This window comes from Centropristis striata, chromosome 3, assembly GCF_030273125.1.
Source record: "Centropristis striata isolate RG_2023a ecotype Rhode Island chromosome 3, C.striata_1.0, whole genome shotgun sequence".
Classification (NCBI taxonomy): domain Eukaryota; kingdom Metazoa; phylum Chordata; class Actinopteri; order Perciformes; family Serranidae; genus Centropristis; species Centropristis striata.
Genome location: NC_081519.1, coordinates 14,329,573 through 14,357,358, shown reverse-complemented (window position 1 = coordinate 14,357,358; position 27,786 = coordinate 14,329,573). Strand labels below are relative to the sequence as shown.

At 38.1% G+C, this 27,786-nt stretch overlaps 2 protein-coding genes across 4 annotated transcripts in view; one reads left to right on the top strand and one right to left on the bottom strand.

Annotated features, from left to right (window-relative positions):
* The window catches only part of tacc1 (transforming, acidic coiled-coil containing protein 1), a 45,410-nt gene extending 23,637 nt beyond the window's left edge, over window positions 1–21,773 (bottom strand). The window contains exon 1 of the mRNA XM_059328929.1: window positions 21,631–21,773. The gene's annotated coding sequence lies outside the window, so the exon portion shown is untranslated. The remainder of the gene's footprint in view (window positions 1–21,630) is intronic.
* aggf1 (angiogenic factor with G patch and FHA domains 1) lies at window positions 3,179–12,148 on the top strand. 3 transcript variants are annotated; one of them, XM_059328934.1, is made up of 16 exons: window positions 3,179–3,247; window positions 3,343–3,392; window positions 4,324–4,517; window positions 4,720–4,819; window positions 4,917–5,101; window positions 6,213–6,344; window positions 6,473–6,661; window positions 7,719–8,163; window positions 8,299–8,407; window positions 8,698–8,749; window positions 8,829–8,930; window positions 9,024–9,189; window positions 10,303–10,382; window positions 10,842–10,969; window positions 11,053–11,152; window positions 11,259–12,148. In XM_059328934.1, exons 3-16 carry the CDS (start codon window positions 4,332–4,334, stop codon window positions 11,520–11,522), a joined length of 2,238 nt encoding a protein of 745 aa, XP_059184917.1. In that variant the 5' UTR covers window positions 3,179–3,247; window positions 3,343–3,392; window positions 4,324–4,331; the 3' UTR covers window positions 11,523–12,148. The 3 variants fall into 3 exon arrangements, with proteins under 3 accessions (XP_059184917.1, XP_059184916.1, XP_059184918.1); XM_059328933.1 differs by having other exon boundaries at window positions 3,188–3,392; XM_059328935.1 differs by lacking the exon at window positions 7,719–8,163 and adding an exon at window positions 6,866–6,935 and having other exon boundaries at window positions 3,189–3,392.
* Window positions 21,774–27,786: the final 6,013 nt, after the last annotated feature.

Genomic DNA, 27,786 nt, shown 5'->3' with positions numbered 1-27,786 from the left:
ACAATCGACATTTTGATATGTACATTTTCAAAGCAAAATGAGAAACATATCACAACTTTAAAGTGGCCACCAGCTTAGGTACACCTGTCTGCTATAATTATAGTTTTTTGTTTGTTTTTTTGAGCCTTGTCATCTAACGTGCATAATCTGTGTATTGTTTTGTAATACTCTACTCCCTCTCCAGAAACTCTTCGAAGGTTTGGTTTGGCCACGCAGCAGCTAAACTCCTCCCAAATTCCACTGGAGCAGCAGAGACACACGTGCCTCAGAGTTTCCACACTGGACCAGAAAGGGTGGAGTATGTCCTCAGCCCACTTATTTACAGTCTGGCTCTGGTGGGGCTTGAGGCTGAGGTGAAGGTGAGGGTGAGCCCTGCTTGCATTGATCATGTATAATTAGCAGTAGAACAAAGAGATTATCACTGGAGCACAAGGATCAATTTGTGCCTTTATTCTGGGGGAAGGTATCTCTTTCTTGTATCTAAATGTGTTTGCTGACAAAATAACTTATCTTTGAGGTCAGTGAGACACAGTGGAGACACTCAGTAGCCCAGGGTTAATATTAAATCTTTAATCTTCCATCAACACTTTGATTAATAGACAAAGCTACAGCATATGAGCAACCTTAAAGGGGTGGTGTGATAGTGCTGTGTTTTATGCATTTGTGGAGGTTATTTCTTCCACAATAAATTAATGTTTGTAAGTGGAAAGAGCATTAAACTCTTTGTTTCCATGGATTCTCTGTTTATTCTAAATAGCTCCCTGCACCAGTGGTGAGGGGCCAGGGAAAACTCATGGTAGCCAGGGATAAGTAGGTTACATAATAAAGGGTTCCTATTACCATCTCCAGCATTTACTCATAACCATTCATTGCCAGTTTTCTCTAGAAACACACAAAAAACTGAACTAAACCGAACGGCACCATCTTTCTCACTCCTTTAAAAACAAACCAGTCACACTCGCAGATGACGGCTTCGTGCCTGCTTTCTAGTCTAAATATGGCAACAATAAACATCATTAGGTAGGGTGAGGCAGCTGCGTGTGTGTATCTCCCGATAAAAGACCTCCCGTTCTACCACCACAGCCACCAGAGGTCCTGCCAAGGATTCTGACGCTCCACCAAAATCCAAACACAACTCAAAAGAGCTCAGATTTCAAGCACAGTGGGAGGAACATAAAAAACATTTTTGGAGAAAACGTTAAGTCACTGAACTAGAAGGAAAACAACTCTGGACTTTTATCTGTTGACACAACAAGTCAAATTCTGCCTGTTTCTGTTTTTAGTCTCGATGTCAGGCTTAGTATCCAGCAACAATATTTTTCTGACAAAGCTGCCCTGAGATAACTTTGCACTTGAGTATGCGTTATATTCACAGTGTCTCTACAGTATCATACTTTAATTACACTCTTACCATAAATAGATTGTTTCATTTTTAGAGTACAATAGTGGAGTCACATCATCATACTACAGCCCTGAAATCTGAAGCCTGAAATACATCCACAGACAGGAAGGAAGTTAATCAAAATTTGACCAGAAGAATAGTTTTGTGTAAGTTTGAGGAACAGAGGAGGAAGAGGAAGTGAAGCAAGGGTCATTGACAGAGATTATGTGCGCCACAATTAGTCTGTGTGAGTAGTGTCTGTAATCCTGACTTTTTCCTGTGAGGGAAACCAAAAATGTTAGCTCTCTGACAGCAAATATGGACAGCAACAAATTGTGGGATGAACATTCAACATCAACTACTAACTGAAAAAAATGTTTGCTTTGACTCTATGTTATAACCACATCCTGTCAGAGATTAGTGTCTCCTCAAGTAAAAAACTTGCTCCATCAAGTCTCACTCTGAGCTGTAAAATAGACAATCAGTGTGTTGCAGCACCATCTAGTGGTGAAAGTGAACAGTAACACCCAGACAGTGCACCTCATTAAGAACAAAACATTACAAAACTGCTGTTCACATGTTCTGATTGCATTAAACATCATCAATTGAAACGTTCATGATTGGACGCCAGTAAACTGCATGGATGTATAATATGACAGGTACAGTATAAGTTATATAATGCAAAACGCAAGTTTACAAAGGCCCATTCACTGCAATATAGCCTACTATAACTAAGCACGGAGGCTTAAATAATCGCATCCACAATTGCACATTGATCAATTGCTCAACGATTGTTTATGATAACATGCACAGTCCATTAGTTATTATAAGTCATACCATGAATTAAACCCTTTGGAGCCCATTTGCACTGTAAACAAACTCAACAGGCTAGGTATTGCACTCCATGTCCACCATAAATAAGCAATTGGGATCACTTCCTAACAATTTGTAGCGTGTTAATTGAATTACATCACATTACATTAAATTACGTCATTTGGCTGCCGCTTTTGTCCAAAGTGACTTACAATAAGTGCATTCAACCTGAGGTATAAGCCTTAGACCACAGGAATCAAGTAAGTACATTACTTTTTAGAGCCAACTGCAATCGCTACAGGAGTGCTATACGCTGAAGAAGAAGAAGAAGAGCACTTAAAAAATATATAAGTTAGGGGACTATGACTTAACCGAGGTATTGTTGGAAGAGATAGGTCTTCAATGAAAATAAGTAATTTTTAAAAAGCAACATGCAAGCATAAAACTGAAATAATGAAGATTACATTTTAAGGGACCTCTTCAAGCTCGTATCATGCGAGTTAATTTTGGGCTTAAGCGCTGCATATTCCCCAACAACTTTACCACTTAAATTACCATTAACTACAATATTTCACCCACAAGGGAAGCTTTTGGGGACCGAGAAAAAGGCTTTTTTGCTTGTTTTCTATACACTACATACATGTATTATAATCAGTAAATGTGCTCTACAAATATCTATTATTGTAAATTCAATGAGACACTGCGTATACTTAAATGTTTTTAAAAATCAAACTAGATCAATCCGCAGTTCAGCGTGCGTGCACCAATACCTTCTTCTAGTGAGGGCAAATGTAGAATTGCATGCTGTTTTCTGACACTTACCGGGCTCTGTAGTAAAATATGTTGCCATAAGTACATAAAGTAAAAATAAACATGTAATATTTTTCACTGGTAAATTATGACTCATTTTCGTCGAAGGGTGGTAGCAAAGCTCTTCGAGATGTGTCAGAGGGAGAAGTCCGCCAACCCCGAAGAAGAACTACTTCCGTTGTGACGTAGTGAGCTATTAGTAAATGGCGGTTGCGAACAGGGTGGACAGTAAACATTACCACGGTTATAACTCTAACTGTCTAACTATCATCAAAAACATGTACTCGACTGTGTCGGAAATACAGAGCAGTTACAAAATGTTTATTTTCAACTTTCAGGTCGTGCTGACAGCAAATTCACTGCCAAAGAGAGGGAAACGACGCAAACGGTAAGAAGTGCACCTTACAGATAGAGCTAACAGTGGCTACAACGTTAGCTTAGCACAGTTTGAATCAGTTAGTCAACGTTAACATATTTGTGCGCTCATTAGGCAGTAGTGGTGTGTTGAATAATGCATAGGTAGTATTTGTATGCGGTCTGTCTCTGTTGAAAGAAATGACTACCTACAGAAATAGATATCGTCACACTGTCATACACAAGTCATTTTTTTTCAATTTTTTGTTGTTGCCTAAATCATCTCCCCATGATGCCGGCCACCTATAGTAAAATCACCAACATCCTTGATCAGATCATGTGATTTTACCCCTTTAAGATCATCACTCATTTGAGAATTTGCCACATTCATACCATCAGATAAGAACCCAGCAAAGAAGAGCTATGGGGAGATTGTTTAGTTATCAATTTAGTTTATCAGTGCTTTATTGTTGACACTAATTTTGGTAACACTTTACTCTAAGGTGTCTACATAAGAGTGACATGGGATGTGTCATGAACATTAATGACACTTTGAAGTAACATTAATGCTCATGATACTTGTCATGTCATGTTTCTGACAGGCTTGTGTGACTCTTATGTAGACACCTTCAAAATAAAGTGTTACCATATCTTGCTTAAGTCACAAAGTCATGTTCAAAAAATTGCCTAAGTCATTATTTCTCTTAAGTTACATAATTTGCATACAGTGTTATTACTATGCCAATAGCCATCCTTTGTTACATCCTTTTTGAGTGAAATGATCAATAAATGTCATATGTTACACTTTTGGTGAAGTTTTTTGTGTTTCCTGCAAAACTTGAAAAAATGAGTTAGGCGATTATTTTAACAGGGTGACGATATGCTAGATCAGCTAGTATTAACTAGGGCAAATGTTCTGAGGTAGCTTCCCTAAACAAGTAACTGTTAACTGTTAACATCCTCAGTTTAACTAATGGAAAACGAAGATGGAGAAAAGGACACGGAGTGTGAAGTTTCTGAGCTCCGTCTGAAAGTGGAGTCGTTGAAGCAGGAGCTCCACGACTGCAGAGCTGAGTTGACAAAGTTACAGAAACAACTGAACCAGTCCGACAGACTGCAGAAGAGCACAGAGAGCTACAATGAAGACCTGAGGAAACAGGTCAGTGTATATCATCACTTTAATGACCATATGATCTCAGTGCACTTGGTCTTTTTTTTTAAGCGGTCCACATCCACTATAAAACACTGCAAAAACCCTAAATTTTATCAGTTTGAACATGTGAATTATTAGTGTTATTATCATGTTATTACAGTGGGTGTTTCAAGAATGCCTTTTAAGTGAATGAATCTATCTGTTTCAGGTGGACCAGCTGAGCGCAGAAATTCATGAACGGAAGAAGAAAAACAAAGACAGAGTCGACAGTGAAACTCAGACAGAGGAATATGTTTGGACAGAAACTGGTGTGTTAATTTTGTATTGACACGAAAGAATAATAATCATTACAGTTGGACATGAAGGGGGTAAACTGTTAAAAATCTTTTAACATTCCTCTTCTAGATTATTACAACTACTACTACCCAGGCTACCCAGAGGCTTCAGACACTCAGGAAGCCCTGAACACAGAAGCAGCAGTGGATGGAGCTGATGGTGGCGAGGCAGCAGAGGCTTCAACACTAAATGAAGCATCAGCAGCTGCTGATACTAACACTAACCCTGACAACAGTGTTGCAGCCACAACAGAGGTTTGTTTTATTAAAAAGTTGCATCATGAATGACTATTATTAGGGCCCGAGCAGGCAACGACCTGCGAGGTCCCTATTGTATTTCGAATGATTATTTATTTATTTTTTTTAAAATTATTATTAATCTTCTTCCCAAATGATCGCATATTTCACTGCCTGAACATACCCCAAAACTCATGAAACTTTAAATATAAGTCACACCTGGTGAAAAATTTTAGCGCTATAATAAAGGAAAGTGCGTTTTGGCTAATAACTCCCACATACTTTATCGCACATTCAAAAAACGTATATCCACGCGTTCACGGAGTTGTGCTGAATCTCGTGATATAAGCCACTCCCATTTTCGCCTACCGTTTTTTTCCCCGCAAATTCGCGAAATGTCGTAAACCTACTTTTTCGAACTCCTCCTAGGCAATTTCATCGTTTTCCACCAAACTTTGCACACAGCATCTATGGACCCTCATAACATAAAGTTATTAAAAGAATTTTGATAACCCAAAGAATGCTCAAGTTATTAAATAACAACTTCCTGCAGGTGGCGCTATTTTCAACACAAAACACAAAGTGTTGCATATCTCCACATTGGTGTGTCTGAATGACATCAAACTCAGTTTACTACTTCCCCACGAGCCCCTGAGGATCTCTGCAAAATCTTGGCCGATTACCACTAGGTGGCGCTCTTTAAATTGAAGTCTTTTATATCTCCATATCGCTTGGTCGGATTAACACCAAACTTGGTATACTTATTGTCAATGCCCTCCTGAGAATAACCCTTGAACATTTTATTGATCGGCCCCTAAATGGCGATCTGGCGGCAGTTTAATTTAATGAGTGCCACTGTGCCCAGACCATAAGACTTAAGGCAATGAAATTCATAGGGGTGGTATAGACTGGTCCCTGTAACGCACACACCCCGACGGCAGCATGCCCCGACACGCGTGGACTGCGAGGGCCCGTTCAGTACTGCGCGCAGTCCTAGTTATATATTATACTGGCTTATTGTATAAATGCTGATCCCAAGAACTGAAATTAGGAGATGGTGATATTAATGGAAACTTGACTTTATAAATTTGACTTTACTCATAACTAAACAAGACATTGTTTCTTTCAGGGGGGTGATGAAGGATCCATAGCTGATATGTTGAGGGCCACTGCTGAACAGGCTATGACACAGACTGGGTTTGTCTTTGATGAGACCACTGGGATGTACTACGACCACAGCACAGGCTTCTACTATGACTCGGTTTGTCAAACACCATTTTTAGTAAAGTTAGGCTGTTAATGGCAGAATTAATTTGGTTGTGTTGTTTTTTCTCTGACAGACATTTTGTACAAGTCTTCTAATTTGATACTTGTTTTTATTTTCTGCAGGCCAGCCAGTTGTACTATGATGCCAACACAGGCATTTATTACTACTATGATGCAGAAAGTGGGCGATACCAGTTTCATTCCAGGATTGAGGTGCCTGCTGCACAAACTGAGCCTTGCCAAGACAAGAGCGTTGGTGAAAAGAAGGGCAAAAAAATTAAGAAAGGGCTCAAGAAAACGACGCAAGATAAGGTTTGTAACTCCTTGATCTTTCATTGATGCATAACAAAATAATTTTTATACGTGGTGGCTGACAGCTGGCTTTTGACTTTGTAGTTCTCCTTAAAAACTGTGATGTTTTTAAATGACTTTATTGGTCTCAGTCTTCAAATGCTTGTTTCTTTTCATATACATTTGAGTTGACTTAGTTGACTAAAAGGTTATCCTCTGACCTAGGTGCAAGAGGTGACTAACTCATTGGCTAAAATGAAGATTTCTTCTTACTGGAATACTGCTTCCCAAAAAGGTACATCTTTAATACCAAGATTAAAGCAATTCAGAATACTTGCAAGATATTTCTAACTTAGACCTTTTTTGAAAGTGGATTTGTATGAGTTGCTCATAGTCATAGTCAGTGTATTACCTATAGTAGATGGCAGTCAGTGTTTCAATTTAACAAGTTATTGTGTTAATTTATGACTTTGCTGTGTGACCCCGGCCACAGCAGTACATTGCTTTGCGTCAATGTCAGTACTACTATTGGTAATGCACTGATTGATGGACTGATGGATAAGTGCCTCTACAACTCCTACTTTAAAAAATCTGAAAAATATCTTTAATTCAATAGTTTTGCCATTACAAACATAGGAGTCAATACAAGTAAATCACTCACACTTCCAGTGAATTTGGCAGCTTCTGTTATTCACACAGGGACAATCTCAACAATATTTGATTGTGAGTAACGTAAGTGATGAAATTTTAAAATGCTGTGATTTCTGAACTAGGGAAGTAAAACAGTCATTTCATATTGTAGGACATCAAATAGCTGTTTGCATCATAAACCACAAGGATTTGTGGATTTGAGATTTGGTCATCTGTACTTTTAAATGCTTATAAATCTGGATGCAAAGTAAATTAGAGATCACTGAAGATTTGGAGAAGCTCTATCGTGAATTGTCTTTGAAGACTGAAACCATGTACAAAAACAGTGCCCCGGATTGACATGCAACATAGGATCTACAAAGCCAGATGCCCCTGTCAGTGAACATCACTGGAGATGGTAATCTCACTGTTGACTGTGTGATGGCAGGAACTCTTATTTGATGAGGTAAAGTTGGAAGAAGAAGAAATTGACTGGGTTGAAAAGCCGACAGCTAAGAAGAACACAGAGTCGCGAAAAAAACTGAAGCGAAGGTCCCGCAGTCCAGATGTGATGTCACGTAAAAAGGACTCTTCCAAGCACAGAGAGGAGAGTGACAAATCTTCGTCGAAGAGGAAGAAGCATAAATCAAGTTCACACGACGATGATAAGGGTCGGTCAAGGAAGAAAAGGAAGAAAGTCAAGGCAAAAAAGCAGAAGAAGAAAAAGAGCCCGGCTCAGAGCGATGAATCAGAGGGGAACAGCGAACCGGAAGAGGGTGAAATCACAGAGTCTGAGAAAGAGGAGTGGGAGTCCACTCCCTCGTTCTCATCATCTTCTAGCTCCAGCCCCGAGGAAAGCCCAGAATCAGAAATGGAGACTCAGAGTCATGAAGGTGAGAAGTTAAAACAAGCCAAATCCAGAGCTTGTCCAAGGCACACAACTAAAAAAAAAAAATCACTTTTAGTACTGTAGCTTTCTGAGGTTACCATGTTGCCTTGACAATGCAATGGTTTTATTTTTCCTGCAGTTGGAGATATTTGGCCACCATGTGTAAGAGTGACAGTGGTCAGATCTCCAGTGCTGCAGGTGGGAACTCTGTTCATCATCACAGCCGATTCTCCAGCCACCATTGGCAGGTTGGTGTTATTTTTTTCTCTTGTCATGTGGCAGTATAAGTTACATATCTATAAAAGGTTTGAAACTTTTCATACCAAGCCAAAAATAGTGCATGTTGTTTTAGATTGAGTAGCCACAGGGTGAAATGTTACCTGAGGTCGCAGTACCAAGGACAGACTAAGATGGTTTTAAGAAAGAACTGAGAAATAACCCCCACTTATGAGACTACAAGTCTTGGCACACTTAGTGAAATTATAAGGAATTGATCTTTTGGTGAGTCATAAAGAAAAAACCTGTCTCTCTGTTGCAGAGAGAAAGACATGGACCATGCAATCCGAATACCAGAAATGGGAGTCAGCAAGGTATTCCTGTTTGCCCATGGAGCTTCATAAGTAATATGCTTATTTCATGTTTCTGACTGTGAACTGTGTTTGGCTTCAGTTCCATGCAGAGGTGTACTTTGACCAGGAGCAGCAGAGCTACATGCTGGTGGACCAGGGAAGCCAGAATGGAACAGTTATTAATGGCAACAGAATCTTGCAGGTCAACATTTTCTCCCTAAATGTTGCATCTAAAAATAAAACAGTAAAAACGTCAACTAAGCAATGACGTCATCAATGCATCTTTCTTCTACAGCCTAAAACAAAGTGTGAGCCACACGCACTGATGCACGGCGATGAGGTGAAGATGGGAGAGACTGTGCTGTCATTCCATATCCACTCAGGGACGGACACCTGTGATGGCTGTGAGCCGGGTCAGGTGATGGCTCACCTCAGCAAGCACAGGAGAGAGGAGTGTACAGGTGAGCCAATTCAAGAGAAAATGCATCCACAGAACAACAAGGTGTATTTTGCAATAGCCATACTATTTGGTATGACAAAAAAAAGATTTAGTATGTCCTAAAACATGCCAAAATTGCAGGATGTTCTACTGCAGGGGTGTCAAACTCTGGCCCGCAGTGTAATTTTATTTGGCCCGTGAGGCAATACCAAATTAGTATCTTATTATTGTACTATAAAAGCTGACCCGCCGGTATTATACGGCGCATTTACCGTTAATACTACAAATCCCACAATGCCCTGCTGTTGTTTTGGCGCGTCAACCAGGACAGGACCCAGAAACGCTCCTCTGTGACAGTCGTCATAGCAACCTCAAGTTAGAGCTGTCTCCGAGCTACCCCTTCCCAAAAATGGCGAAAAGAAAGGCAGAATTTATTAACCTGTTGAAAAAGTTTATTTTGATATTTAAATCAGAAGGATGCAAATAGAAAAGAGGCATACGATTTTTATTTAATTTGTATTTAATAAATTAATGACATTGATGTGTTTTTTATTTGAAATTTGATTTTGCATGTCTGCACTATTTAGTTATTTATTGTATGTTTATAAGCGTTGCTGGTTCCATATTTAATGTTAAAGCAAAACATGTTTGGTATATATTAAAAGGTTTATTTGTTCAATGTTGGCATTTTACTCAAGTTTTAAATTTTGGCCCATTGTGTATTTGAGTTTGACACCCCTGTTCTACTGCATTTGGTGACATTTTGCACTAGCAAGCCTGCATGCTTTCTTGGCTATTTTGACCCACAATCCTCTGCACAGCATATATGCGTAAGAGGTGCAATGTTAGTTCGAGGTAGTATGTCCTAATTTTATGCATACTGCATGCAACAGTACATACTTAGTTTGCAATTTGTAATCCAGTAATTGTGTGTTTTTCTTAGATAGATTAATAAAATTGCAGTGATAAACTGAGCCTGAACTTTGCCTGATATGCTTGCAAATATAATTACTGAAACAAAGTCTCTATGTGAGAGTGCAACCACCAGTTGTGGCTATTTATCTTATCATGTTAGACATGAGAAGTAAATGGTTTTAGAGTGGATTAATTAGCTTTACTCTGTATTTTCCCAAAGGCCCTACTCTCACCAAAGAGGATAAAGAAGCACTGAGACAGAAGGAGCTGAAGCACATGAAGGCCAAATATGGTCTGCAGGCGAGTGTTACCAGGACCAACAGCAGCCAGTTTAAGTTTTATATACAGTACAGGCCAAAAGTTTGGACACACCCATCTCATTCAATGCGTTTTTCTTTATTTTCATGACTATTTACATTGTAGATTCTCACTGAAGGCATCAAAACTATGAATGAACACATATGGAATTATGTACTTAACAAAAAAGTGTGAAATAACTGAAAACATGTCTTGTATTTTAGATTCCTCAAAGTAACCACCCTTTGCTTACTAGAATATAAGACATGTTTTCAGTTATTTCACACTTTTTTGTTAAGTACATAATTCCACATGTGTTCATTAATAGTTTTGATGAATTTACAATGTCAATAGTCATGAAAATAAAGGAAAAACATTGAAAGAGAAGGTGTGTCCAAACATTTGGCCTGTACTGTATTCTTTTTATGCAGCTAATCATCTCTCTGCTTTTTCTGTAAACAGAGTACTGAATATGAGGAGACCAAAGCCCTGAGGAACCCCAGATACCAGGACCGAGCAGAGTCTCGACGGCAGACAGTGGGCAGTGAAGGCGTCTTCCAACGAGATGATGCACCTGCTTCTGTTCATCAGTAAGTTTATTGTCCTTGACTGTGATTACTAAAAAAGGAAAATAATGGAAGTAGTAGTAATCATGTAATATGTCTTCTTAAAGGGAGATCAGTGAAGTCAATAAAGGGCGGAAAATGCTGGAGAAGATGGGCTGGAAGAAAGGAGAGGGACTGGGTAAAGAGGGAACTGGCATGAAAGCCCCGGTAAGATATTCTGGTGATTTCCTGTTGGCAGATTCTGTTTGGACTGAAAATAGACTGTGAAGCAACACAGTGATCTCATGTTCTTTCTCATTCCCTTTCTTCACAGATTGAACTGAAAATCCGGAAGTCCCAGTCAGGTTTGGGTGCTGGTGCCACCATGTCGCTAGACAGCGTCTCTGTGAGCAAATCAAAATCCCAGAAGAACTGGGAGAAGGCACGCGAGAGATTTGCAGATTCGTGCCAGCAGCCTGACATGTTGTCACCTAAAACACAGAAGAACAAGACACCCAAAGCCTGGGTCAAAGGAGAAGAGACCGAGACTACAAACACACAAGCAGGAGTTGATACAGACGGCCAAAGTCAGAAATAAGACAGTGAATACATCATGGATTTGAAGGCTGGGAGGTGTGATGCATATCTTTCTGCTGCCCAAGGACATGTGATATACTGTCTGGAAAATAAAGTAGGAAAAAAGTGTTAATTTACAGCCTTCAGCATTAAAAAACATCAATGAAGACCCAGCAACCAGATTTTCAGCTTGGATGACTGTTCAGAAGGGAAAAGAATGTGACTGCAATTATGTCACCCTGATTTTTCTGTCAACACTATCAACCGTTTACCCAGTTCTGTGTAATAACAGAATTTGTTAAAATCACTAGCTGTGGTTATTGAACATGTTTTCTTTTTCTCCTTGTGAACCGTGGGGAATGTTTACAGTACTTAAAACTCTGCTGAAGAGAAGCAGTGTTTGTTCACGGTCCAATTGTGCCTGTAGTCCAACCCACAGAGGGCAGAGCTGCCACTGTGCCTCCCAGAACAAAAAGGACATGAATCGCCTCAAGCAAATATTGACACAATGAAGCTATATTTCTCACAATGAGATCATGCTGTGATGAACGACTGTGGATCCGTTTACTCAACCCTGTAACTGATCATGTTAAACCAGTCACAGCTACTCAGTGTATCAGTGCCACAAATAAAGTTTCATATAAAAAAATTGAACATGCTCTCAACTTTTTGGCTGTTTCTTTGCTTATTATTATTATTCTCTTTGACATGTTTTTGCCCAAAAGTACATGAACACACATCCACATAGTTGTGTAAGGCCAGTGAGCAAATATGTTTAACAGTCCGTCTGTACGCAGTTTTATCTGTCCGCTCATTTTGAAGGTGTGTGAATATTTGCATGTGTGTGCAAGTGAACGCTTGAACAGAGGCCACTCACACACCAAATGGAAAAAGAATGCCAGGCTTGTTACACGCTCAGTGTTGTAGTTTCCACCATGGTAAAATGTCCTATATGTCTCATGTTCTCACTGCTATTTCTTTAATATAACTGCATACACAAGTGCATTTCACAAGAAATGTGAAAGGTTAAAACTGCTCATTCAGTACTGGTTCAGCCTCAAACAATACACATTTTAAATAAGAAAAAATGAAGCAAGAATAGATTTCTCACAATAAAAACAACAGGTGAGTGATTTGACTCACGTGACACTGGCACTGGCGTGACTCTTTGCACTGGCTCGCCTGCTGCTGCCCCTCCTTTGACTTGCATTGTTACCCATTTTAATCCTCCCTCACTCCAGTCGATGGATAGTAACTGCCACCGCAGTGTTTCCATTAGCTAGTAGGCATACTCTCCTCTGAGACTGCTGTGGTGCAATGCTGTCAGTCTCCTCTCTCTCAACAGGTGGGTCCCTCCTGTCCCTCCTTCCTCAAATCTCCTCCCTCAATATAAGTGCAAGTAAACACTCAGCCGCTCATACTGTAGTGTAATAAAACAGGGAGGGATCAGCTTGTGTCCTCTGTGCTCGCACGGTTGTATTGGGTAGAAAGTCTCGACCATAAAAAGATGTGGTGAGTCATGAGATAAAGTGGGAATTCATTCTTCTCTGAGGATGTGGCTCAAGGCTTTTTAGAGATCTGGCTTGACCAGTTCCTGACACTGCAAGAGCATTCAGAGAAACACAGAGCCACTGTTCTTTCAAGTGCATGCTATTCATAATGTAATTTCTTCAGAAGTGGTTAAGCAAATTTGAAGTGATTCTAAGTAATTTAGAGCAAATTCAGCAGATTTGATTTCTATTTATGGCCCATTGTTATTTGATAATGGTAAATTGACTAGTAATTGAATCTTATTCGTTTTGCCGGCCGTGTTGTGCATTTTTCTAACTGTTCAAAGGTTGTGAAATCTGTGCAACAGCAGCAGTGTCCATGCATATTAATCTATACTTTCACTTCTCTCTGTGAGGAAATATTCCTGAGGCAACTGTTGGTATTGGACTCTCACAGGCAAGTGGGAACAAGTTTTAAGTTGGAGCTGAGAAAAACTGGCTTGTGTGATAGACAAGAAATAGTGTTTATAATCCCTGTGATTGTTCAAAACAAGCCTCAGCCAGGATTGCAATAAACAAATTGAGATAATTTGTCATATTTTCCACATGAACAATTGAGATTTATGTAAGCAGAAAGAGGAGCTTTTGTTTCACCAAAAATGTGGTATAAAGAAAAGATAATGCAGTCCAGAAAGTGCTATGTTAAATCAGCAAGTTAAGCAAACTGAATTAGAGATGCCCCAGGTGTGATGAGAAACTTTTTTTTTTTTAAATAAGCAACTGGGATTTCAGATATTTGCTAAAGCTTGTCAGTGCATTTTCTAGCTCTTTTAATGACACTCTGTTTTCCTCCCTTCTGGCTTTGGTCTGCACATAGGTCAAAGGTCAAAGAGTGAGAAAAGGTCACCCCCTGTTCATACCACATACCACATCACATACATACACCCTATCACACATACTTGTAAAAAAAAAAAAAAAAAACACTGCTGTGAACTAAGTTTTAACATAAGATCAGACAAAGAAGAAGGGAGTGTCTCATATGTGCAGATAACAGAGGTATGTTTCTGCTGTGAATGTGAATGTTTCAGGTATTTAGATAAAATTTATGTCATCACTCCCAATCTTGATGAGTAAAGATGAGTCATAAGTTGTTGATAACCGAGTATTTTCTTGATATAATTAGCTTTTTTGCCATGCAAGGTTATTTACATCACATTAAGTAGCACATATTCCCATTAAAAATATGGTTAAGGTTATTATAATCTATATTATGTTTACATGCTTAAAAAAGTGTTAATTTTCTCATCCTGGCTGTCTGAATATACCTGTATTTACCTTCTCCATTTAAACACCTGTCTCTTTAAGCCCCCTCACAAAAAAACCCAGCCTCATTGTCTCTGCATCATCATTAGGGCCCGAGCAGGCAACAACCTGCGAGGTCCCCATTGTATTTCGAATGATTACTCCACTACATTTTGAGACATAAATTGTACTTTTTATTCCTCTACATTTAGCTGACAGCTTTAGTTACTTTTCAGGTCAAGATTTAAAATGAAAAACATGATACATTTAAAATTATTACCCATTTTTATAAATTAAACCACTTAAAAGTTTATTAGGTAGTAATAATGAGTGGAGTGGAGTCATTTCACAGTGTGGTATTAGTACTTTTACTGAAGTAAAGGATCTGAACACTTTTTCCACCACTGTCTTTTTTACTTCTTTACTTTTTTTTTAAAACTTTTTTTTACATTTATTTTTTATTATTTATTAAAAAAAATTTATTTTGTATTTTGTATTTTGTATTTTATTTTATTTTATTTTATTTCATTTTTTTCCGGCGCTTCTGCGCATGCGCAGCCAGAAAGACAGATAATAAGATAATAATAATAAATATATATATATATATATATATAATAAAATAAAGAAAAATAAATATATGTAAAAAAAGTAAAAAAAAAAAAAAAAGTAAAGAAGTAAAAAAGACAGTGGTGGAAGAAGTGTTCAGATCCTTTACTTCAGTAAAAGTACTAATACCACACTGTGAAATGACTCCACTCCGCTCATTTTAACTACCTAATAAAGTATGTATCATGTTTTTCATTTTAAATCTTGACCCCGAAAAGTAACTAAAGCTGTCAGCTAAACGTAGAGGAATAAAAATTACAATATATGTCTCAAAATGTAGTGGAGTAGAAGTATAAAGTTACATAAAATGTACATAAAAGTACCTCAAAATTGTACTTTAAGTCCAGTACTTGAGTAAATGTACATAGTTACTTTCCACCATTGCTACCTGCCTCTTCTAACTTATACATATCAGTTAAGAGTCCTCTTTCAGACACTGTATGAGGATTAAAGGGATAGTTTGTGCATTATTATACAAAACTTGGTACAATTATTGTCAATGCCCTCCTGAGGATAACCCTTTAAGGTTTTATTGATCGGCCCCTAGGTGGCACTGTGGTGGCAGTCTAATTTCATATTTGGTACCGTGGCCACACTATAACACTTAAGGCAATGAAATTCATAGGGGTGGTATAGACTGGCCCCTGTAACGCACACACACACACACACACACACACACACATATATATATATATATATATATGTGTGTGTGTGTGTGTGTGACATCACAACCTCCTGACGGCTCGTTTCATGGCACAATTTCTAAATACAAGCTGTGTGTATTTCTCTGTGAGCATTTTGATACAGTATTTATATTGCACCTAGACCTGCTTTATAAGATCATGGAAATCTCACTTTAAACACAATGTAGGACATTTAAATAATCACTTTTCATTACTTAAATCACACAAAATAGATTGAAACAAATAAGTTTATTGAATTAAAGTTTATTGATTCAAATGAATTAAATTATATTAAATTGAATTAAATAAATCATATTAAATCACATTTCATATGAAACAAAGTAAAATACTGGCTTGTTTTTTTGTCTGGAAAAATGTTCCTCCCCTATGCTTCCATGATGTGATTCTACATTTAGCCTTTTTTAAGAAATACTCTGTCTATGGTAATATCTTTATTTATTCAATGATTATTTAATGTACAACTGTCTGATAATTGTGGATCTGTGGAGCGCATGTTGAATACATTTGAACAGTTTTCAAGTTCCTCAGCACTGCAAACTAAATTTTGCCAGCATCCAAGAAGTGGAGAGTTTTGCAAACTGTCGTTTACAATTTCATTAGATAGTTTTATTTTAGGTGAGCTGATTTGCTGTTTTTAAGTTTTAATACTGTTGTATTGTTTTAAAACACTGACACTCAGGCAGTGACATATACTGTTTTGGTAAATATGGCCCGGTCTCTAAAATTCCTCAGATGAAACAATGTGAAAAAGAAAAACTCTTGCTCAGAGGATCTGAAGTAGACTTTGTTCTGTTTTAAGGCAAGGCAAGGCAAGGCAAGTTTATTTGTATAGCACAATTCAACACAAGGTGATTCAAAGTGCTTTACATACACATTAAAAACAGCAAGACACAATTGAAAACAGTAAAAACAGTCAATTAAAACAGGGAAGATACAGCAGGATAAAAAAAGAGATAAAATAATAAAAAGCACAAGTCAAACATTGTGTAGTTAAAAAGTAAGGGCAGTAGAGTAGAGCAGATAAGTGTTAAAGTTAAGAGTACGCTGCAGTAAACAATAGTGTTTTTAGTCCTGATTTAAAGGAGCTGACCTCAGATCTGCAGGTAGTTTGTTCCACAGGTGAGGAGCAGAATAACTGAAAGCTGCCTCACCCCGCTTAGTTCTTGTTTTTGGGACACGCAACAAGCCAGTTCCAGATGACCTAAGGGATAATCTCTCGCACTACTCTGCCACCCTGTGGAATCTGACCTGTCATGGAGTGAAGCCTGACATCAGCTGGTAGACTGTAATACTACTACTACTACTAGAGTCTGTGTGCTGTGGACTTTCCCCACTGTGTGTCACAGCGACCACACACTAATAGTACGAGAGCAACTTCTTCATCATCATTCATAGTTTCCCTACACGGAGCAGGACGTCATTCATTTCCATCATGGTGGCGGGCTGGGCCAGGCTCACAGGAGTCTGTAATTTAGGAAAATGCACCTCATAAATACAGTTCAGTTAGCTACGGTTTCACTATTTAAAAGACTGGAATTGCAGTTGCGTGAGTTTAGAGCCCGTCTGTTGTATTGCGCTGCTCTCGGAGCTGACCACAGCTTGTTGTGCTTTGAAATGCCACTCACAATGTGTTTGTCAGAGCGAGTCAAACAGCTGTGTTGCAGAATAGTGTTCTTGTGTAATATACGGTGTGCAGATGAACAGTCATGTGGTCATGTGAGTGACCACAGCCACAAAATGAAGACAAAAGCTCTAGAGACAGATGGGAGTCCTCTCTTTGAAGTCCTCTACACCAGTTATTCTCAACCTTGGGGTCGGGACCCCAATTGGGATCGCCAGATGATTTCTGGGGGTCGCCAAATCATTTTGGAAGTCAGCTCTGTCTCCACTGTGTTAAAGTGTTCATGTGTTTTAGTCTTTTTGGTCTCTTAAAGTCTTTTTTTGTTCATTTTGTGTCTTTTTAGGTGATTTTATGTCTTTTTTTGATCATTTTGTGGTCAATTTGTGTCTTTTTTGGTCATTTTGTTTCCTTTTTTTGGTCATTCTGTGTCTTTTCTTAGTCATCTTGTGTCTTTTTTTTGGTCATTTTGTGTCTTTTTTTGGTCATTTTGTGTCTTTTTTGGTCATTTTGTGTCTTTTTTGGTCATTTTGTTTCTTTTTTGGGTGATCTGAACTGTGCGTGTGAGATTGTGTTCAGTGAGCGGGGGTCACGGACAACATGCATGTTAAATTGGGGGTCGCGACTCAAAAAGGTTGAGAACTACTGCTCTACACTATAGTATGTTGTGATTCAGCCAAGTACACTCCAAAAAAGGGGTGTCTAAAAACAAGATAAAAACACTAAATCCTAGGGAAATTATCTTGCTGCATTGGCAGATAATTTCACTTGACAAGATTTCTTGAATTAAGATTGTTAAATCTAGAAATGAGCATGCAAATTTCCTCTTAAAACATGATTTTTATCTTGATTTTAGACACCCCTTTTTTGCAATGTAGAGTGCATATAATACATGTGCAGTAAAACCCAACAAATTAAGGATATGTAGCCTTTTCTTGGTCATTTTGTCCCGTGTAAAAGGATTCGCTTTCGCTTATTTTCCTGTGTTTTTTCATTAGTGCTGTGTTGTTTTTTTAATGGATTATTTTATCTTGATTACACATGTAAGGTATACATTTTGTATTTTTAAAGTAGGCTTAGAAAGTTGCACACTGGGCTGGCATTTACACTGACTGTGATAATATTCACAGCTGAGACATCCACTGTCTGAAAAATGTAGGCCATATTATTAAGCCATAACAAATCACAATGTAGATGGTACGTGTGGGTAGTTAATTCTAATAAATGAGGTCTTTCATTCCCATGTGAGGCTGATATTCACGTATTACAGTTCAGGAATGTAGTATTTTAAAGGTTTCAGCGAGACAACATGTTCAGAACCCTATTTAAAAGATAAAAAAAAGATTTTGCCTTTATGTATATTACAGTTATGTAGAATTTCTAACAAATCTTTTTAGTTTGGTAGCTTTTAATAAAGCAATTGGAGATGTGTTTGAGCTCAGTTATCAGTCTGTATGCATCACTTTTTCTTAGTTTGGTGGCCATAGTAGCAGAGACCAGACAGAAACAAACATACACGAGAGCCCGATGTGTTAGCTCAGTGGTGTCAAACTCTGGCCCGCGGGCCAAATTTGGCCCGCAGTGTAATTTTATTTGGCCCGCGAGACAATACCAAATTAAAATCTTATTATTTTACTATAAAAGCTGACCCGCCAGTATTATATGGCGCATTTACAGCTAATACTACAAATCCCACAATGCCCTGCTGTTGAAAAGAAAGGCCGAATTTATTAACCTGTTGAAAAAGTTTATTTTGATATTTAAATCAGAAGGATGCAAATAGAGAAGAGGCATACGATTTTTATTTATTTTTTATTTAATAAATTAATGACATTGATGTGTTTTTTATTTGAAATTTGATTTTGCATGTCTGCACTATTTAGTTATATATTGTATGTTTATAAGTGTTGCTGGTTCCATATTTAATGTTAAAGCAAAACATGTTTGGTATATATTAAAAGGTTTATTTGTTCAATGTTGGCCCGCGATTTTATTCAAGTTTTAAATTTTGGCCCATTGTGTATTTGAGTTTGACACCCCTGAGTTAGCTGCTATCACTGCTTACGATTTTTCGCTGGAATAACGCCACAGACACCCTGTTGGTAATAGTGCAGATGTAAGGGCTTTCATTAGTAGGCCATAGGCTCAGTCACCACTGTGTAACCTCATTCAGCGATAGTCAGATAGTGACTTACTGTAATCATGCCATATGTAATGTTCTGCTGCTAGGAGTCTCAATCAAAACAATAACACAGACAGAGCAATGCTGTCATTGCAGTCTGTTTGTCCCAGTAGAATTCCTTCAGTGTTCATTGTTCAAGAGGTTTTTCTCCACTCCAAAACAACAGACCCACTGATCAAAACCACTAAAAACACTAAAAGCAGTTTCACCTTCAAAAATCTATTTTTCTCAAACGCTGTTCCGTTATTTGAAGATTTAAAGGCGAAAATGATACATGTAATACCTTTAACAGACATTTATTCAAATGAAAATCTTCAAGATTATTACTTTAACCCATTGAAGCCTGGAAAGCAGATACGTCGTTTTGTAGTATTTGTATAAGCTCTCAAATACTTTTTGAATTTCATTTCTATCTGCTACAGAGGCTGAAAAATCTATTATTTAGTAGAAGAGTTCACACTTCTGTTGAATTTCCAGAAAAACTTCAGGTTTTAGGGGCTTATTTTAAAATCGTCCAGAGGTTTTACAGGCGTTTCAGGCGTCAATGGGTTAAGAAATGCATCACTTTTACTTGTAGCACAGCATTGTTTACACTGTAATATTGCTTCTTTTACTTATTTAGTAAAAGATGCGATGCTTCTTCCACAACTGCTTGTTTCCAGTTTCTCTCTTTGATCAAGACAGAAGCATAAAACCACCCTTTCCCAGCCAGACTCAACACACTTTCATTTCATTTCAGCCAGACTACAACTGTTTGCCTACGTCTGCAACTCTGTGTTATCGCAATCTCAGTCTGTGCCTGTGATTCCATTGAGAGGCATGAGAGCAGAAGCGACACAAGTCTGAGAAACAGTCCTGTGTTGACTCAACTTCCCCCCACGCTCCACTTCCGGCTCAGCCTGCCCTCCCAGCCACGTCCGTCCACACCGGTGCCTGAGCCTCTATAAATCAGAGCAGAGCACACACCGGGCTCAAAACACACAAGATTGCACTATTTTAAAACTTGTTTGTGATGTTTGGAAGGCAGTCAAAAGAGATCGGAGCACACAGAATACACTTGTTGGCTGTGAATGCTCTCATGAGGAGAGGGGAGGTCAGGAAGTGGGGGATTTAAATACTTCCAAGAGTTCACAGGTCATACAACTTCTTCAATCTTTTTGGCTGAGAGGAAATTATCCTCATTCCAACCACATTCCAGCGTGAATATGTTTTTCACTTAATGAAGCACCGTCTTTTAAAGTGCTCCTAATTGGATTAATTAGACTATTTGGAAAAAGAAGCCTCTTGCTAAACATTTTCTGTGTTATAAATAAATAAAGCACATTATGTAATCCTATTAAAGCTGTCATAAGGCTTCTGTTTGTGTATTTGAGGGGGGAAATGCCTCCTTCCCCTTGCATGTCATGCAATGTGTCTCAGTATGAATGCCACATCCAGACTGAAATTCTTGTGCTCCAAACAGAATGGAAATTCCAACGAAGCTACGGCTTCCTCCCGGCAAAGTGAGTAAGTCAGAGCCGCTGTTGTACGTCTTCCACCCCTTGCTTTTCCTGCTCAGAGCCCAGGCCTCTGGGTGTGTCTCCCTGTGACCTCATGTTCCCAGAAAATCCTCCAGAAACCTCAGCAGCACACTCGCTCACATGATGCAGCCTCCATGCGTCCACAACAACAAACCGGTCGGTTTATAGAAGAAACATCTCAACAAAGCTGATGCTGGTGCTCCGGCCTGTTCATTCAAACAAAGCATCAGCCACTGTGTGTGTGTGCATCCTGTTTATACAGCCTGGTTACTGCTGACAACTTGTACAAACCAAACTTTCAGTTGGAATCTTACTTTTCTTTCCATTCAAAACTTTGTGACTCACTCAAAAATCTTTCAGTGACCTGTCTGTTACTGTAAGTCTGAAGTATTAATGAACAGAAGTACAAACCAGCCCCACACCCACTACAAACTGCTGGTTCGACTGTAGTGAGGGAAATTATAGATTTGTGAAAAGAGGCTTTGTGTTCATGCAAAAGACAATAGGTCCCACATGGCAGCAGGACTTTTAAAAGCAGACACAGCGCAGCATTCAGTGAGTCATCTGGCATCCTGTCCAAAAGTCAGCAGATCAATACCAGAAAACACACTAGAGCAAACAGACTCAAAGCAAGCACTGATATGCATAATGGGGCACCTGACAGGCAGACCGGCTGTCACACTTTGAGTTTCAGAGTGTAAATCTTACCTCAGCTTCTCTGAAGAGACTGACGGGCTGTGACGGATCTGCTGGGAGGTCTGTGTCCTTCACACAACAGTGGATGGAAAAAGTCCTCGGTCAGTGACAGCAGTCCTTATGGGAGCCTGTGCTGGCCTGGCTGCTGTTGGGGGTGCTGCTCTCTGAGTGAAAATACTTGTTCTCTCTGCGTGGCGGAGCTTAGTCCATGTGGCTGGATGGGAAATGGGAAATGAACTTTCTGGGCAAAGAGCCAAGAACAGAGTGGGTTTTAAAGACACAGCAGTTTCAGTGCTATATAAGGTTTAGTCACACTTTACACAGTGCAAGTTACAAGAAAATACGTTTTCAGCTGCTGAATTTACCAATGCCATGCATACTGCAGAGTTAATCTACACTATGTATAATCTGTCTGCATTTATGATTGCAATATACTTTATAGACTATACATTGTAAGTGAATCCCTTGGATTTATCTGCATTTTTACACCATTTAGTCATAAAATGTGCTCTGTTGTTCTCCAAATTCACATAAATGGACATGGTACATGTGCCTGATATAGTAACATAAAAACAATAGCATGTTTTGATTTGGCGTAAACATATTTTTCATATGTCTCAGTGCATTGTTACTTCTCAGTGAGTGATGAATGTTGTGGCCAAGGGGCAGCCAACAACTGCAAATTATGGCGATCCCTACTCTGTGCTTCACTTTAAGGATGTCATATATAGTATAGTAGGCTTTAACTTAAGGTTTCACATAACATTTTGCCTGCAACATTATAGAATATTCAAATTGCCAAGTATGGTTTCCTCCATATTTCTTTTAATCGCTGAATCAAAAATGGCAACCTCTGTGACATTATATCATTTCAACAGACCCTTGACTGTATCCCAATGATTCTCTTCCACATTTATTTATTTACATCTGAAGTACTCTAAAAGCATATATGAATGTGGGAGGGTTCACTTCAACTTGTGAAGAGGTAATTCCCAGTAACCAATATATTTCTTTTTTTTTTTTTTTTTTACAGAACAAAGTACACCTAATTACCTAACTGCAACTTCAGCTCACTGATTGAATATCTGACTTGTAGCAACCCTTTTAGAGGTAAATTGTGAAGGAGCTGCATAAATATAAGTTATTCAACAGAGGTCAGTTTGTTTTTTTTGGCACTGTGTGCAGTGATGCATCTACATCTGAAGTACTCTAAAAGCATATATGAATGTGGGAGGGTTCACTTAAACTTGTGAAGAGGTAATTCCCAGTGTAGTGACCCGATTGCTACTCAAAAAAGATGCCACTATTATGATGAGATCCCGTTTATAGTAATTTACGCGCACAAATGAAATGTCCACTTTAGGTATATCCATTAACTCAGTTTATTATAATGTTTCCAAACAAATATATACTTCTTTCTTAAACAAATAAACTTGTATTTCCAACGTATACATCACATTTCTGCGGTCAAAAAACTGTGTGCCTCTCGGGCATCTCACACAATCAGTCATACACCGGTGACTTATATTAACTCATGACCTCAGAATCCATAATGAGCGCTCTTCTCCACCCGGTGGTGGGCGGCGCAAACAAACAAACAAACAAACAAATAAACAATCAAAGCAAATTGGCTCTTACACCCAGTAACCAGTATCTTTATTTTCTTTTCTTTACAGAACAAAGTACACCTAACTGCCTAACTGCAACTTCAGCTCACTGATTGAATATCTGACTTGTAGCAACCCTTTTAGAGGTAATTTGTGAAGGAGCTGCATAAATATAAGTTATTCAACAGTATACTCACTGTTAACTGCCTGTCTGGTCTTTGGTGATGAGCAGGTATGTAGTTGTGGTTTTTTGGAGTTTGACTAATCTTTGACTAATCTTGAGAAACTGGGTAATGATTTCTGGAAGGAAACACTGTTTGATTATATTTGAGACAAGGCAGACATAAAAAGTACATTGACTCAAGTATTGTAACTAAGCACAATTTTGAGGTACTCCTCTACAACCCACAGGTAAATATTGTACTTTTTACTTAACCACATTCATTCGTTAACTTCAGTTATTTGTTACTTAACATAATCAGATTCTGAATATGAAATATAACTATCCAGCAGTATATCAAACAATTAAAATCAGGCCCACAATTAAAAGCTGATTACTCAGTGGCATAATATACATTATTCCGAAATGGCCCATTCTGCATAATGACCATTGTTACGTTTTGTACTTAAGTACATTTCTGAAGGCTGAGCGTCAATATGTAATATTGTACACTGTGCTGCTATTACTCAAGTAAGAGATCTGATTACTTTCAGCTGCCGCTCTCTTCAGTGATTCCTCTGCTCATCTTGGCTTTTCTGAAAAGGCACAAACTCAGTATATGATCTGTGATTTAATTAACTAATCAAAATGAAAATGAGACAGGAATGTGCAGTATGAATCAAATAAAAGGGCAACATCTGTTCACTTTCACTTTTTCTAGTGTCTGTTTAAAGAAAAAACAAACAAACCCAGAGTGTAGCTTTATAATTTTACAGTTTTGTCAGTTATGGTGATGGCAATGAGCACACACTTAAACAAGAATAATCACACAATGCATCACACAAGCGGGCAAGAGTGGTAAATAAGTGAGTTGGTGTCTCCCTCTAGTGGTTAAACCTGAGAAGGCGATTGCAGCAGAAACAGCTACACATCTGTGTGCTTCATACAGTGTACAGCTGGAAATTAACCCATAAGAACCCAGACCCAGTTCTCCTTAAAGGATGTGTTCTATAAGTGGACCACATAGAACACATTTCTGATGATTTAAAAAAAAAAAATACTACCCCTAAATGTCAAAGATCTGTGATGTGACATATATACGTTACAATGGGCGTTTATGGTATTTATGTTTATGATATTTCTTATTTTAAAATAGAAAAAAACTAGACACATTTTCTGCTTACAGAGACACAAATTTGCCTTTTTATTTTGCATCTCCATGACATTTATCAAAATTGTGACTTTAATTTGTTCAGGAAATATGGTCAGAACAAGTTAAATGCAATACAGGACACAACTATTAATGGATTAGAATTGTTAAATGGGTTTAAACTTAGCCTCGTAACAAAAAATAAGCTTTTTAAAATTAGCTACTTTTACACATTTCTGTTTCCAGTCACATAGTTTACGTCTCTTAGGGATTTAATGAGTTAAGGTGAAGCATAAAGCTGAATATGGGAGATTCTAGAAGATTTAAAGTGTCTGATACACGGGTGTCACCATGGGTTCTTATGGGTTAAAGAAACAAGTTCCCAACATCTTTTAAGATAATCTTGTTTGTGTCTAGTTGTGTGTCTTAAAACTATAAATAAACAGCAGCAGCAACAACAGTGGCCTGCTGAGGTATTTAGGTACAGCATGTATTGAGGCCAAGACAAGTGTTTTAATCTCAGTGGAGAACTGTCCTGCAGAGGAAACTACAGGTCTGATGGGGCATCAGGAACAAACACAGTATACCTGCACTGTACTAGCACTGATGACTGACTCACTTACTGGCTTATGTCATGCAAAAATAAAAAATATCAAAACAGCAATAATGATAAATAAACAAGAGGGAGACTTCTCAGAAAGCCCATTTCAATCTTTAATCATCATCATGGTTTTGTTTTCAGGAAGGACATGACATCACCTCTGCGGCCCGTGGGAGGGAAATCTGATAGCTAATGACTTTGTACCATAGACTCATCAGAGACTCTTTATCAGACAGCTCAGCAGCAGCAGGCAGCATCACACAGAGGCACTGCAGCAGGCCAAGTCAACAGTCCACTACAGAGCTGTGCTTTCTGATGAGATCATACTCTCTTCTGCTGCTTCCTTTTCACTATGGATTAACAGGCTGGACCTGATCATTAATGCATCCTTTCCTAACCCCTTTTCATTCACACTGTAGCCTGGCAACAAGCTGCTGGATTATATGCACAGACACAGCTTCTTTTAACCACTTATAGGTACGTGATGAGGCGATGTAAAGGGCTTTGTAAAATCGATACACAAGCACAACTCCATTGTATCCTATAGCCTGATGGATCCCAACACTTTTAAAGCTCTAAGGTTAATAGTCACAATCACACAGACTGATTCTTGACATTTACATAGATGGTAGATTTTTTTTACAGACCAAATCTGATACCTGGGGAACTATATGGGACAAATACCTGTTTTCTATATACAAGCATATAATCTAAAAAAAATCAGTGACAAGATTTAAGAAAAACACTACGAAACAAATGAATATGGTAATCTCCTGTCACTTAAAAGCCCTGAAAAGTTATTTTCTCAATCAGCTCAGGGATCATGGACTCACTATTAACTGCCAAAGTTGGTTATTTCACTCTTTATTTATGATTTATTTTCCTCTGAGCTCTTCTCACTGGTTGGTGGGTTGTTCAAAATACACTGGAGGGGGTCTCTCTCAGTTAAGATTTCACTGGATGCTGAATAACAAAAACTCAGCTTAGCTTTTGTTCTGCTGAGGCTTCTGAACTGAATGCACAATATAGGAAATCAATGCACAATAAAGGAGTTCAAAGAACACACGATCAATCATGATCAGTGCATATTGATTGAAGATAAAATCAGAAACACAGGGTTGTGCTCACACATTTATCTAAAAATGTATTTTTTTAAAACATTAAAATTTCCAATGACAAGTGTATGTCTAGTATTAGCAGAAGTTAGTTTCATATAGTTCTGTGACAGCTGGTGGGTAGATTGGTTACCGTCAATCAAATCTGATCAAACCTCACCGACACCCTGCTGCCAGCATCAGATAAGAGTTTTGGTTCTTTAGAAATTGCCATAACAGATGTTTAACCCATAAAAACCCACGGTGACACCTGTGTATCAAACACTTTAAATCTTCTAGAATCTCCCATATTCAGCTTTATGCTTCACCTTAACTCATTAAATCCCTAAGTGACGTAAACTGTGTGACTGGAAACAGAAATGTGTAAAAGTAGCTAGTTTTAAAAAGCTTATTTTTTGCTACTAGGCTAAGTTTAAACCCATTTAACAATTCTAATCCATTAATAGTTGTGTCCTGTGTTACATTTAACTTGTTCTGACCATATTTCCTGAACAAATTAAAGTCACAATTTTGATAAAGGTTATGGAGATGCAAAATAAAAAGGCAAATTTGTGTCTCTGTAAGCAGAAAATGTGTCTATTTTTTTTCTATTTTAAAATAAGAAATATCATAAACATAAATACCATAAACGCCCATTGTAACGTTTATGTCACATCACAGATCTTTGACATTTAGGGGTAGTATTTTTTTTAAAAACATCAGAAATGTGTTCTATGTGGTCCACTTATAGAACACATCCTTTAAGGAGAACTGGGTCTGGGTTCTTATGGGTTAAAAAAACACACACACAAAAAAACTTTAGTTCACGAATATTCAAGGTTATAGAGAATAACTTGATTTGAAGTTTTCAGGAGCTTTAAAGACTAACTGAGCCCCAACTAAAAATGTGTTGCTGATATCCAGCGGTTAAACCTTTCACCTTTGCTGCAGTGACCTACAGCTGTTCTCCAGGACACTGTGGCATCACTGTTTGCTGTGGTTCTGCACTTGAATTTTCTCTTTATTGGGTTCTGAACAATATCATATGACCTTTGAGGTGGATATGGTCCCAACTGGCAAATATTTCCTAATGTAAGTCTAATATTCACTGTCTTTTATCCCTGTTTTAAAAAATATGTCTTTAGCAGCTAAAAACACACTGTTAACTGTGTCAGCTGTTTGGTGTTTGGTGATGAGCAGGTAGTGTACGGTGGGTTCTCCAAGTTTTGACTAATCTTGAGAAACTGGGTCATGATTTCTGGAAAGAAACACAGTTCGATTATATCTCTATGATTGACATGTCCAACACTCCACAACTTATTATATTTTAGTTTATTTTGGTTGAAAGGACGCTACTCTTTATAGAAGCGATGTTTGCCTGGATTCATGATGTCCAGGATTACAATCAATGATACTCGTTAAAGCTGTATTGTTTTTTTTATTTTATTTTTTATTTTATTTGTTTTCTGATCAAATGGATTTGGCCAATTATTCCTAAACATTTAATCCAAATGGCTATAATTCAATGGTTTGATTCTACAAACTGTCTTTTAAAT

Excerpts from the sequence above, each read along its gene's own strand:
- aggf1 (XM_059328934.1), top strand. The coding sequence starts at position 4,332 with ATGGAAAACGAAGATGGAGAAAAGGACACGGAGTGTGAAGTTTCTGAG. Across the intron at positions 10,383-10,841 it reads AGGCCAAATATGGTCTGCAG|AGTACTGAATATGAGGAGAC; the intron begins GCGAGTGTTACC and ends TTCTGTAAACAG. Across the intron at positions 10,970-11,052 it reads GCACCTGCTTCTGTTCATCA|GGAGATCAGTGAAGTCAATA; the intron begins GTAAGTTTATTG and ends GTCTTCTTAAAG.